The 14821-nt window shown below is 40.8% G+C and overlaps 1 protein-coding gene across 4 annotated transcripts in view; it reads right to left on the bottom strand.

Annotated features, from left to right (window-relative positions):
• Window positions 1–14821, bottom strand: part of LOC130908178 (NACHT, LRR and PYD domains-containing protein 12-like) — a 30867-nt gene that overhangs the window by 13325 nt on the left and 2721 nt on the right. The window contains exons 1-3 of one of the 4 annotated variants that reach the window (XM_057823711.1): window positions 14475–14600; window positions 5929–6231; window positions 3557–5468 (exon numbers count right to left, since the gene is read on the bottom strand). In XM_057823711.1, the coding sequence (XP_057679694.1) occupies window positions 3557–5468; window positions 5929–6184 (2168 nt within the window). In that variant the 5' untranslated portion in view covers window positions 6185–6231; window positions 14475–14600. Of the gene's footprint in view, window positions 1–3556; window positions 5469–5928; window positions 6232–8413; window positions 8837–13133; window positions 13503–14474; window positions 14601–14821 lie in introns of those variants that run through there. The other 3 variants (XM_057823778.1, XM_057823718.1, XM_057823847.1) reach the window with 3 other exon arrangements.

Below are 14821 nucleotides of genomic sequence, written 5' to 3'. Positions count from 1 at the left end.
AAAGTAAAAATGCACGATAATATCGGTTACCGATAATGGCAATTATGACGTCACACGGATAATACAGATTTTTAAAAATTCAACCGATAATGAAATTCGATTATTAGAGACTGTATTTGGCCTCCAATTGTGTGCAGTCGAAGCAGTTTTGTCCAATTCTGCACCGCCGCCTCCTCCCTCGGAAGCCCGTTGCATGAGTGACGCGTTACACGACATGGTTGAGGCAGTTGGATGTCATGACTGCTATGTCACCAGCGTGGGTTGATTTTTTCCGTGTGTGAAACAAACTGCGCGCTCGCCACCTGCAAAACATGCACTGCAGAAGTTCCACGAGGCGGAAAGAAAGCGTCCTCATTCAACACCACAAACCTGATCAGACATTTAAAGCTGCGTCACAAAAATATTTGGAATGAACATGAAGGCTAAAGCTAATGTAAACAAACATAAACTAAGCTAAGCTACGGGGCTTTTAACGATCGAGAGACGCTTTTGACGGCTCGGTCTCGGGCAGCGCCCCCGCCACTCATTGAAGAGCACAGGCGGGAGGAGATACTAGGCTCGGTTGGGCGAGAGACGTTTTTTTTACCTAAGTGAAGAGCCAAAGCCCTGAATGAAAAAATATTGCAGTTTATACGACAACCATTCTTTGTGAAAAACATGCCGATCACATCAGTTTCACCACAGATATTTGGACACATGACGTCAAGTAAGCATGGTTATCGTGACGGCACAGTGGTTAGATGATCATTTCAACATGGACCAAACCACACTCTCAAGAAGTCAATCAGTGATGCATTCATTATGCTATAAATTTATGACGTCTTCATCAGATCATTTTTCTTAAATCTAGGCAAATAATTTTTTCTCCATCTTGTTTTGAGTGTCAAAGACTAGCTAACAGATGAATGCGCCAGATTACTCCACTTACTTGTGTCACATCTTGCTGCTGGTTAGATTTTGTTGTGTTACAGAGCCGGCGGCGTGGGCGTTCCCATCATCGCACCTGCGGCTAATTCCAGCAAATCATCATTAGTATATAACGCCGGCGATCCAAGCCAACGTTGCCGAGATATTTGCTTGCTGTTCGCCATTTGACACTTGTACTTTCGAGGCTCATAGATTTGCTAGTTTATGCGTCAGCTGTTTTTTTTTCGTTTGGTGATTCCTCTACCTTGTGCAGTTATTGAGTGTGATTATTTTTGTCATCTTATTGGCTCGCTGCCCACCGCTTAGTTAAGTGTTATTCGATCCCCGTCCACCTCTTGTCACGGACTCCTTTTGTTATTCTCCCTTTTTCCACGATCGCGGGTTTTTTGGTTGTATGTATTAATAAACCCTTGTACTATTCCACCAGTTGTTGTCTGCTCTTGGGTCCAATCTTGTTTTCCGCGTTCGCGGACCGTAGCAACTTGAAGTCAACATTACCATTTATTCTTATTAAGCCCATACATCTAAAAAAATGTGCATTTTTCACCTATATCAAGAAAAAATGCTTTCAAATAATGTTTTGAACCATACCTATTCTCGAATAAAGAACATTTCTGACAAATAAGTTATTTTAGGGTTAAATATAATAATTAATTGCTTAAATAAGGCTGTTGAGCTTATTTTCTGTAGCTATTTTTCTTATTACAAAAAAATCTAAGTGAGTGAAATGTAATTGAAGTGCTTGCAGATAATTTCCCTTATTTCCAATGGATTTATGCTGACAATAAGGGAATGTAACTGTGTTAAGGCGGTGTGTTTTTGTAGTGTATTAATATTATAAGCGTATGTTAGGAATGGCTTACTTTTAAAGGATTTTTTTGCAACATAGGTATTAACTCTGCAAGTAATTATTGCCAAAAGTTTACCATTACACAATGTCAGACAATTTGTCATTATTTAGATGTTGGAATTTACTACTTGTTCACGTTTGATGTTCAAAAAATGAGCAATAAATTCTATTTTTGCACAGTAATACCGTATTGGCCCAAATATAAGACGGCGTTTTTTGCATTGAAATGAGACTGGAAAAAGTGGGGGTCGTCTTATATTCGCGGTGCAGAAGTTATACCCGTTCACGACGCTAGATGGCGTCAGATATCACTGAAGCGAATGCTGAACTTGAGGAGTAATGTTCTGTCATGACAGATCTCAGCTTCTCTCAAGTTTAACCAGTTTGCATTATCTTATTGCAATGTTTTTCCTTATTCAGATTTGTTTCAAGACTACAGTTACAGTTAGACTTCACTTTGATGATTAATGCAATTACTGCAATTTTTTTTGTTTCATCACAGTAGATTGGTTAATTCACATTTCAAAAACCAAAAGCCATTGATTTATGAATATGATTGCACAAATGTTCAGTTATTAAGATTCGAATGAGGCAAAATAACATTTTTCTCTCGAATATGTTTTTATAATAATTTCGGTTTCGGATGTACTGTAATCAGACACGGCGCTCCGCATATGCATAACAAGCACTGCGCATAGGGCACCAACTGCCTGAAGGGCCAAAAAATTAAGTTTGTAAAAAAAAAAGATTTTTTTTTTTTTTTTTTTTTAAACAATTGTTTATTTATTATCAGCTACGTTTACATGACCACAATAATCTGATAACTGGGAATAACCAGGTCATGACAATAATGAGATTTGACACATTTAAGTGCACTTCAGTGATGTGATAATCAGGAAAAACCTGGTTTACATGTTAAGTCAATAGTTCGATTTCTTTCCCAAGTACATGACGTAAAACTCTTGGTCTCTGCATAGGCCTTCCTCCATGTCTACCAAAAACCCATGCTTGCTTGAAGTTGTCCCACTGAACCTCTTCAAATGCGAGTGTGGCGATTGCGTTACACAAGCTCGCTAACTGCAGAACCATAGGCTGAAAGCGAATCAGTTTGGTGTCCCTAAGGCCTCTGTAGTGACATCCGTTTTTCCATTTGCACACATGCTCAGAGATGTAAAATAGCGGTGTTTATTCGATAAATGATAGCGGATCATGCTCTTTACATGACCACTTGAATAATCTGGTAACTCCAGAAATCGGGTTATGATCGGTTTATTAGTGTGCACAACCAAAAAAAAAAAAAACCCACTCCAAAACGCTGTGGTGGTGGTGTGGGTGGGGAGGGGGCACCACAAAGCATTTATGCCTAGGGCACCAACATAGCTAGCGCCGGCCCTGACTGTAATTATTTTCTCTATAAAAATTAATTTGGTGTTCAAAAAGTCTTTTTTTCAAACTTGAGTCTTGAAAAAGAGGGGGTCGTCTTATAATCAGCGCCGTCTTATATTCGGGCCAATACGGTACTTGACCTTAATCAACCCACGTGTCCCTTAACTAAGAAATTATAAATGCTAAGTAAACGAACCCTAATTCTGGATTACTAACCTTGGATTCGTTGTTGGGTTCTGTATTACGCAATTGTTTTTAGATTTTTTTTTCATCGCCCGTTTTGTGATTTGCAGTTTTGTTTTTGTTGAGTCATCATAGTTTGTGACTTGTTGCTCTTGTTTTTGGATTTGCCATTGTGCTTTTGCATCTTCATAAAGACTTTAGACCACGCACTCTGATTTTTCAGACGCCTTGACCACCACCAACAGCTTCTGGAGCCCCAAAGGCGATGGGTTGTAAATCCTCAGGCAAAAGCTCTTCATGGTTTTGTCGTCTGCAAGTAAGAAGAAGGCAAAGGCTGACCACATGTCATTTGGCATGTTGTCCAAGTCAATTTTGTCTGAACTATTTTTCTTCTGAAACTGCATCAGCAAAGAGTTGTCTTTCAGCTCGTTTAAGCAGTAGAACAAGTTGATGTTCTTCTCTGGGGTGCTCCGTTTTATCCTCTCCTTGATCAACTTGACTGTCTTTGACTTGCTTTGCCTGCAGTCCTGAGGAGCCTTCAGCAGTTCCCCCACTATTTCCTGGTTGCACGGCAAGGAAAGGCCAAGGAGGAAGCGGACAAACATGTCCAGGTGTCCTTCACTCTCCGAGGCTTTCTGAAGAGCTGACCGGTGAACCTCAGTGATTTTCCAATCACCTTCATCTTCTGTATCTTCTTCTGATTCTGTTTCTTCTAATACTTCTGATTTTTCTTCTTCTTCTTGGAAGACACATTCCAGTGCCTGCTCTGAATCAGCCAGTATGTTCTTATTGTCGTGAAAGAGGCAAATCATCACGTGGAATGCGGCTAGATACTCCTGGATGGTCAGATGGACGAACTGAAACATCTTGCCCTGTTGGTTTCTTCTGAGCGGACGGACCTCCTTAAACACCTCGGTGAATATTCCGGAGTGTTTTGCGGCTTGGCTGTAATCAAATCCGCTTTTCGCCAGGTCTTTCTCGTAGAAGATCTGTTGCTTACTCATGGTGTGGTCAAACGCCAGCTTTGCTAGCGCTTTCACGTAATCGGCGTACTCGGTCGTCTGTCGCTCCTTGGACTTGTCCAGCTGGTTAAAAGCATACTCTGAGCATATGTCTGTCAGCGTTGTGGGAAGTTCTCTCTCTCTGGGAAGTGCTCCCTCGTTCCCTTTGTCCAAATGATCCTGAAGAACTGTGGCGGTGAGCCAGCAGAAGATGGGCAGGTGGCACATGATGAAGATGGTGCGAGTTTTTCGGATGTGCTCAATGACACGCTCCTCATTTGGGAACTTTTTCCTGAAGTACTCCAGCCTCATGGAATCACTGAATCCTCTCACCTCTGTTCTGCTGTCAATGAGCTCGGAGGGGATATCACGGGCCGTCGCGGGCCGCGTGGTGATCCAAACCCGGGAGCAAGGAAGCAGGTTCCTCTTGATGAGGTGCGCCAGGAGCACCTCCAGCGGGTAGGGTTTTTTCACATCCATGTCTACTTTCATCTGATTCTTCAAGTCCATTTTAAAGTTGCACTCGTCCAGTCCGTCCAAGACAAACAAGATCTTGATCCTGCTGCGTTCATAGTACTGTTTCCCGGACTTCTGCAGGTCGTCTAATATAATGTTCAGAGTCTCCTCGCTTATGTGTCTGCTATCGCAGACGTAGCGACGGATAAGCTCAGCAAGCGTAAAACTTTTCCCTTTGTCGGTGTTCAACTCACGGAATGTGAAGGGAAATATGAAGTGCACGTCCTGGTTGGTATTTCCGCTGGCCCAGTCACACACAAACTTTTGAACCAGGAAGGTTTTCCCTATTCCCGCGAAGCCGACAGTGAGCAGCGTGCGTATCCGTCGCGGCTGCTCGTCATGGCTTTTGAAGATGTCGCACGGCAGGATAGACTTCTTGGCCGCGGCGGCACGCGTCTCCATCTGAAGGACCTCGTGTCGCTCGTCGGGCCTGACGTCGGCCCCGTAGGTGACGTCCAGCTCCGTGTAGACGTCGTCCAGAGGCTGCTGCTGCCAGCGCTCGATGTTGCCTTCGGGAACAAAGCTGTATAAATCCCGCAGGTTGTCTTGCAGGTCCGCCTTCAATCTGGCAATCTGATCATCATCATGGACGGAGAAGACGGCGCCTGCGAGAAAGCAGCGGTGAGCCGTTATGGACAAAAAACAACAACCTTGCAAACAACCCCAGGGCACACAGCCACCAGAGACATAGATGTTACAACTTGAAAGAAACATTTTTCATCAAAGTTCATCAGCTAAAAGTCTACTTTGCTTTTGTGAAATATGAGCTTAAGAAGTGAAACAAATTGTTTTTTAGGGGCTCTACATGCTGCTTGACAAGACAAACAGGCTTTCCAAATGTCTTTGGCTTTGATCAAAACTGATAAAGCTCCGACTGTCTGCCAGGGTAGAAGGAACACCCGGGGGAGCATTTGAGAATGAGGCTCAACTAAATCAGTACAACCTGAGGTTCATGCGAACCAGAACAGAATTTTAGGGCAAGCCATTTTTCCTCGTCTCACGGTTGACTTCCACAGTTTTTAAGTCACCGGCGTTCGAACCCCTGAAGCTACTTTGGGGACTAACCTTTTATTTCCAGCACATTGCCACGCAGCATCTCGGCCAAGTTCTTGTTGCCAATCTTTTCCAGAATCTTGATGGTCTCCTCCAGAGTATTCTCGCCATGCTTCTTCACCAGTGCGTTAGCAATGATCACCCGGCTGGGGTTTTCTTGTACGCTTTGAGGCAGGTCCGAAAAGAACTTGAATTCCTCGAACTCGTCCTCCCCAAGCTCCTTCAGCGTTCCCAACAGCAGCTCCTTCCGCTTGCTGTCTAGAGCCATCCTTCCTTCTTGTAAACGCGTGAGCGAAGTGACCGTCTATCGGATATCTGCGGACAACAACTTTTATTAACTTGAGCTCGGAAGCAGGGGTGAAAGTGGTTAGAATTTCTTGCCGGAACTCCCCGAAGTGAAGGTCACCACGGAGCCAGAATTTTTATTTATTCCTTTATTTGGGGGGGCTAAAAACTACTGAATTGCAAAGAAACGTTTTTTTTTTTTTTTGGGGGGGGGGGGGGGGGTCAAAACTACTGAAATGCAAAGAAAACTTTTTTGGTCAGTTATTTCTACAACACATACAAACACTGATTTTCATTAAAAATGTTAATTTTTTCATTGATTTGAAAAATAAAAGTTAACAAAAACAGCTATAACCCCAACCTCCATCTCCTAATTTCTATTTTCCCTCACTTCCTCACATACTACATACCAAATCTCAATTTTAACTACTTAAGAACATAAGATGTATATTGAAATTGAAGATAATGTAAACATTTACTTTTTTTTGTGTTTTTTAACAATAAAGATACAAGTAACATACATTCAGAAAAAATAAGTACAAATGACTTGTATTATGCAGAGTGAAATGGAATGGAAGGAATTGAAGATTGCACAAACATTTACTTTTTTAAATCATAAGGAAATGAATAGGTAGCCTAACACAAATGAACAAATATAAGTCCAAAGTGCACATTGACAGCTAAGATGTTCTGAACCTCCCCATCAGAGCAAATAAAACAAAGAGCTAACTATCTCTGGTGATCACATGTCAGTGTGTCAGCCAACTGAACGGATAAATGAGTCCAGGCGTTTTGCTTTGCTGCGTGGATTCTTCACACATAGATAACTGCAGCAGCTGGGGAAACCTCCATGCCGTCCGTTGAATAAAATAAATAATAAATATCGGTGGAAACGGATTACCCTACACAGCTCTTTATTATGCTTGTTATTAACACTTGTGTATATAAATTTGATGTTTGTAGATTGTTTTCTTCTTGGAGATGAAATGCATGTGTGGCAGCTTTGTATTTTTCTTTTTTTACATAGCGTTTTGAGAGTTGCCGTCATATTTTCATTCCGGAACAGTGTTCCTGCCCTGAATCTTCCTGACCGTTCCCGCTCACTTTCACCCCTGCTCGTAAACCATTTGAGTAATGTGACCAGTGGCATTTCTAGGGTCTCTTAGGGCTCCAAGCAAGATACCCCTGGGGCCCCCGTCATTGCACGCCGCTAAAAAATGTGTTTTTGCAAACATGAATGCTCAAGAAATAAGTAAACAATGTATAACAGGGTCCCCCCAGGATTGATAAATCTAAATCCAAGACTTTTAAGACCTTTTTTAATGCCATTTCAACTGAAAATGAATACTTTTCTCGCACCCATTATTTAGATAATATTGAATCATATTAGAAAAATAAAGCACTGAACATCAAACTTAACCTCAATTACTAAGTGTGTTTGACAAAGGAATGCACATTTGTTGAAGATACAATTAAAACCCATTTAAATATAAGGTCTTTCAGAATTTTTTTCCCAGGATAAAATGGATTTTACACTATTTTTGTAAAGCAACTTCAGAAATTACATTTGCAACACAACAGGTTTCCCTTTTAAGGGGACCTAGTCAAGGCGGTAGGTAGGTGATTGGCCAAGTTGGCCACCTTAACTGTAAAGTGCTTGGGAAAATCTTGCAATTGGCAGTGAAAGTTTAAAAAACACCCACTAAATGGCAGTAGTTTACCATTAATTACCACCAAAAAAAAAAAGCCACACATGACCATTTCCCTTGGTAATTTGTTTTTCTGATCGCATTACAAGAAGTATACAAACCACATGTTAATCCTTTGTTACCTATTGAAGACATTTCTTTTAATCAGATAGAGAAAATCCATACTCTTATTCAATCAAAAAAAAACATTTAAATATACCAGGAGGTGTTTTACTATCAACTACATTATAATTTGCCTATCACCATGCCATGTTATTCAGATCAACGTTACCCCGCACTCGTTCCAATAATAGACCGTGTCAACCGTGTTGTGTATCTGAGGGTGATGGTGGATCTACGACTCCGGTTTATCCATGCTAAGGCTAGTGCACCTGCCAATACCCCATTGAACATGGCTAACTCTTGAGTTAAAACGGCAAAATTCACATTCATTTGAAAGGCAAACCGTGCAGAAATACATTATAGCATCCAACACATTTTAATTGGAGATATTGGCAACTTACTTTGAAATGTTAAGCAGGTCCACTGCCTTCGCATGACCCATAAACTGCGACCCCATCTGGATGCGACTTGGTCGCCAATCCAATACCTGACATGCAGGTCCAACTGTTTGGACTTGGTTGTCTTGTTGAGGCTTTCGTCGAACATAACAACTATGAGATCTGAGCAGTTCCTTGCGTTAGCACACAGTACTGTGCGATTGCCTGCTGTTGTGATGTTGAAGCTAATGATGCTAACGGCGCGAATGCACGAGATGCGTTTAGATTTGTAGTGCAGTGCATCGTATAAATTCTACTCGTCATCATGGATAAAAAAAAAACAAACTTCGTCACGGATGTAATTTAGGTTGCACTGAGATGTTCTTGAAAATTAAAACCACTGTGAAAAAATTCCAGACTTACGACAGCTAATTTAATACTTTTAATACCTTTAATGATGGAAAACTAAATTCAATGCTTTTTTTAACACTTTTAATAAACCGCGGGTTCCATGTATAAGACCTCATCAAAAGAAAAAGTTGGCAGACAAGTTAGATAAAACATTTGATAATATAAACCATTAACATAAAAAAAGACAACATTTGGCTTGGCTAGTGCAAAATCCACTGAAGAATGGCAGCAATGTAACATTTGAACTCTCATGGTATCCACAGGTACACTGATTTAAAAAAAAAAAATTGCTTGCGAACATTTGGATTGTTCAAAAACATCCACAAAATAGACCAGATCCAAACATCAGCCCAAAATGTTTTCACATCACAATTCAACATGTTTTAAGTTTAAGTGTTCTCCTTGGTACATATATTTATACAAAATGTGATTTATTAGTATTCTTATTATACTGTGTGTTATGGACTCACATTTATATGTTCACTTGTATGCATGACGTAGGTTTTTGTCTTTAGTCAATGCAATAATGCATTCACATTCTGGTTAGTTTTAACATATACCATCTGGTGTCACAGAAGTAAGCCCAGTTATGTTAAAACTTTGAAGAAGACAAAGGTGTAACAGGACTCCCCTTAGTCGACTCAAGTCTTTGATCATCAAATAAGGGGAAGTCAGACAACCCCCAAAACGGCTGAACAATTGTTTGAATGATTCAAGTAAACACGCAATAAATTGGAGTCAGACTCTGAAATGTCTGTTCCTCCTTCATTAAGGCTACGTCTACACTAGGACTAATAATTTTCTCCAGGGTATTTTGCCAACTATTTTTATACCTGTCCACACTTACGTTTAAGGTGCGTTTCAGGTCCCCCCGCCGCTTCTGCAAGGTACACCTGCATTTGCGCAAACTACGCATGCGTAGAAAGGAGCATCCTCATATGTTACTTAATCGTCCGCGCGGTTTACCTATGATCCGGAAACTCATTACTCGACGGCGGGAAATTTCAAAATGATTACACCTTCTAGACCAGGAGTCGGGAACTGCATTTTGTGATCACTGTTTTTTTGTGAATGCATCTGAAAGCATCAAGCGGGAGGTAGAGTGAAGGAAGAGCACGCTCGGTTTTTACGAGCAGTCGCCGCGTTGTTACTGAAATGAATCTTTAGAAAACAACAAAAGCCTGACATCGTTACTTGGGATGTCAGTTGTGCACTCACCAGTAGGAAAATAACAAATAGAAACATATGATGTGGCGTTGCGTTTATTTCCTGGAAGCCGCAACCAGGAGTGCTTGTGCTTAACAGTGGAGGCAGTTTTGACAGGCGGAAATGTAATGAAAAAAACTGATCGCGCACCTCTGTGACTGGGGGTACTACGCAGCTCACTTTTCGTGGTTTCATTTTCCCCTACGCATTTTATAATTTTATATACTGTACTCCAGTTCGGTCGGCATTGACTTGGGAGGGGCAAGCCGCGCAGCTGACTAAACGCTCATTTCCGTGTGAGCCACGATCGGAGTACCACCAATGGTATTACAGTATGAACCTAGCCTAATTAGAAGGTTTTTTTTTCGCCCAGCAGCCGCTATAAGTGACATCAAAAGTGAAGAGTTGGGAAACGCAGCACTAATTTTGCTACTGAAAGTCCGACCTGCATCAGAGTTTAGCATTAACATTACATTAAACGGTGTGAACTTGCCAACCTGAGTAGGAAGAAGCTGCTTCAGGAGCAGTGTTCTGCTGTAGGTGTAGGTGTTAATGTTAATTAAACTGTGAGAAATATAGTGAACTCTGCTCAACTTTAAGAAATGTAGTGGACCAAGGTTTACCACCTTCTTCCCAGTTTTCATTTTTACTTTGCTTACGTGGTCCTAAAGCAGCCCAAAGGAGCCTTCATTTTTTTTGTTTTGTGAGTTTGGCTGTGCTCGTGGACATTAGGAGTCGTGTTTTCCTGAAGGAAGCCTCCATTTTTATTCATTTTTGTTATTCCCGGAGTAAGAAGTTTTTTTTGTCATATTTAATTTATTTAGACAGACAATTTTGAGTGGTATTAAGACAAATGTTTATTTTTTGCATTCCGGGATAGTTACAGATGATTAACGATTTTGTATTTCTTAGTATGTTAGTACACAAATTTTGTGTTCAAATATATAAATTTGCTAATAAAATCCAGATTTATTTTGAGTTTTCAAAATGTTTCTTTTGTAGTTTTTGAAACGTTTGAATGAGTGTAAATCTACTAGAAACAAGTGAAATTAGTGCTTCAAGTAAATTTTACTCAGATTTCTTGAAATAAGAAAAATAGCTACCGTAGCTGAAAATAAGCTTAACAGACTCATTTTAAGCAAAACGCTTCTACATTAATCTTATTTAAAATAAAAAAAAAATTGTCAGAAATGTTCTTAATTCATAAATAGATATTGTTCAAAACATTTGAAAGCATTTTGTTTTTCTTGATTTAGGTGAAAAATGACTTTTTTAAATTTAAAACTCAAAGAAAATTATTCAACTAGGTTTAAGAAACATCATCGGATTAACACATACTGTAAATTTGCAGTGTGAAAGTTAGCATAAGTCAATACAGATTTATTTGGCATTTATCATATAGCCTACAGTATCCATTCATTACAGGCATGCAAACTGGTTAGGGGTGAAAAAGGTGATAAAGTAACATGGACACACGCACGGTATGTCCCATTTGCATTAAGCAGAGAACAGCTGTACTCCCGTCTCTCAAAATTGTCAGTCATTTGTTGTCTCGAGAAGAGAGGCGCGGTGATAGGTCTAGGTCATCGGACTAGAGCAGGGGTCCCCAACCTTTTTTGCACCACGGACCGGTGTTATTTGGGTCTTTTTTTCATGGACCGGTGTTCTGACAAATTTTGCAAACCATCAAAAATTGCAACTATGTAGTTCTGCGCATGCGCGTAACGTTAAACATAGCCACAAAATGCGCAAATGCAGCGATTCCAAAGTAAACACTACGCAAACTTTCTTGAAAGAAAAGAATATTAAATTACGTTTGATCATGGAAGGACTTGTAGAAAAGTTCTCCACAGATACATCCTGCCATGTTAGCTGCACACCGCTCTCACCATTAACGACTTCGCCTTGTCATTAAGCATTAATTAAGAAGCCCACTTAAAGATACGATGTTGGAAATTGCAGCAAGGTTTCAATGCTCTCGTAGCGATGTCAGGATATTCCTGAATGACTTAAATCCAGAACCTCGGTAGAGTTGTTGTCTCAAATGTACGTTTAATAAGGTCGCCGTCATTTGCAATATCTACAAGTTCATCCTCCTGTTGCACAGACATGCCCGAATAACTCGGTTATTCACAAACGGGTCACGAATCCACTCCTTCGTCATTCGTGGGTCTTCGAGGTTGTAGGCTCGTCAGGTGCCCTTTTTGCCGTAAAAAAATCTCCAAAGACGTCATCTTTGCTCGTGTGGGGGCTAATTATTTCCGGGAACAAATGTGCTGCGCCCGCAGCCTAGTAATACGTTATTATCGTGGACAAGCGCACACAGATACATTATATACACAAAAAAGATGTACTGCTAGCAGTCCAATCAATGGATTTCTATAACGACATTCTAATCCATCCCGTAGTATTATATCTCGAGTAGACAGGGATATTGGTGTGTTATGCAGGGGCACAGGATTAATTCGGCCAGAATGCGGTCGTTATTAAATGATTATTTCTGTCCGGCCCGGTAGCAAATGCGCACCGGAACCGGTCCACGGCCCAGCAGATGGGGACCCCTTGACTAGAGTGTAGTTTTGAGCATGGACTACGGTTATGAAGTTAACGGTTTCACTCGCTCGTTGACAGACACCCCGCCCCATTTTTTTTCTCCTCGGATCTATGTGATTCAGAACAATGACCCATTTTGATTTGAAAACGGCGAAATTTCACTGAAAAGTGGCAAGTTTGCATGCCTACATAAGGCTCTTATTAGTGAGAAATGTAGCCCTGGTGAAACGTTTACGCAGGTTGTGCTGTTATATCGTCCCTACCAATATTGAAACCAAAACCAAACCTACGCCCTTGTGTTCAACCAAGTATTTCATTCAAAAAATAAACTGCTATCAAGGAAATGCACGGGGAAGTGCCAGTGGGGTGAGTCACCCTTCTGAAGTCAACAGGAAGTTGTGTAACTGCTAACGAAACCTTGTCTCTCTAAACAGTAGACGAAAAGGAAAGGAATATTCAAGCACATGATCGTAATCACGCATGACAAAAGGCTACCTGACCAAAGGAGGAACCTGTGGGCAAACTTTGGAACTAGCGACTCGTGCCTTTCCTTTCAGTGAAAGAGAAGACATACCCAGCCCGCCTTGTCCCAACGTCTTTTCCAAAGCGTGCGAGTGAAGACTTGCCGCAACTCGTCGACGCCACACCGCACCTTGTGTGTGTTGCATTCAGGGGAGGGGAGTCAAATCTATCCAACTCGGATAATACCAGTTCTTGTGTACTTGCCCTAACCCTTCATTAGTAATGCTGTAATGAGGTGCGCCCGAGCCTTCAAAGTGCGTGTCAAGTCATGAAGGGAAGTTTCCGTGAAGTGCTTGCTTCATTTACAGGAGGTTTCGAAAACAAAGAAGTCCGAAACTCGCTGCCCCGATGTTGACAGCTAGCTACAGGATATCAAGGGCGTAGGTTTCTTCTCAAAATGTGGCATCGTTTGGGGTGTTTTAAAATTTTAAATTAAATAATAAATTTAAATTTTAAAATTTTCTTAAGCCTCCCTAAATAATTTGGTGTTTTATTTAAATGAAAAAAATAATGTTACAAAAATTGCTACCATTTTCACTATGAAGTTGCCGGAATATTAATTGAAATCAATAATCTTCAGTGTTGTCACGGATTACTTGAAAAAGTAATTTAATTACTGATTATGCCTCAAAAAAGTAATCTAGTTACTTTACTGATTACTTCATTTTCAAAGTAACTCAGTTATTTTTAAAGTAATCTATTAGTTACTTTTTCTCACTTTAAGAATGACAGCAGGAAAATGTCATCGCAAGGATTTGATTTACTGATAATTGAATTTAAAGTGGGAGATCAGAATTTTTGATATAAGACTTAATCTTTGAGTTCGCGGAGGTTTAATTAGTCGATGAGTTGATTTCAGCCACCATTGATTCGTGCTAGCTTAGGAGCCCTGAAACTAACAAATAACTGACCAACTGCATGGATTTGTTGAAATCAACTCCAACCAACGAATTAAACCGACGCTAACTCGAAGATTAAGCCTAATCTCAAAAATTCAGAATTTCAGGTTTAGGGTTATCAACATATCAATGCCAATGTAAAACAATTCAAATTGACTGCATAATAATGAACTACGCATTTATGAATTGCACAGTCCAATAAACACAAAGATGAGGGCGGGAGCGGATGCGCGTGCACAATCCGGAAGTACGCCGTACACACACGCGGTCAATTTGGCCACAAAACGTGGCGGCAACTGAGCACTTTACACTCAATCGGACTGACAACAAATCCCAAAGATGCAAAACGAACACGTCACCTCACGGCATAAAAGTGCAAAACAAATATGTAAAAAATTCTTGCCAGTCGTTGCAACAAAAGCTACGGAACGGCCGCACATTAAGGGGGTCCAAACTATCGCTGATACCCTCGAGAATGAAGGAAAAGTACTCACATTTATTCGTGGATGTACACAGATCAACATTCCCTCGCACATCTCAACACACGGCGCAAATGTGCAACCGCACTGGCAGCCTGGGCCGCGCCTTTCTCAGTCTCGACTCCCAAAACAATTAGCGCGTGCGACTCGAGACCAAAACAGGAAGCCGTTAGAACGGTTACCATGGAAACACATACCGGGGACGTTTGGAGCATTTTCTATTCAAAATGCTTTTGAGACATGACTACAATATTCTTCATTCTACAACCATTATGCGGCAATAACAAAATAGTAACGCACAGACACTAAGGAATCGAACTTTAATCAGATTACTGGTTTAGAAAAATGAATGCGTTTGATTA

Source organism: Corythoichthys intestinalis, chromosome 1 (genome assembly GCF_030265065.1).
Source record: "Corythoichthys intestinalis isolate RoL2023-P3 chromosome 1, ASM3026506v1, whole genome shotgun sequence".
Lineage (NCBI taxonomy): Eukaryota > Metazoa > Chordata > Actinopteri > Syngnathiformes > Syngnathidae > Corythoichthys > Corythoichthys intestinalis.
Note: the sequence above shows the minus strand (reverse complement) of the source record. Positions and strands in the feature narration are given on the sequence as shown.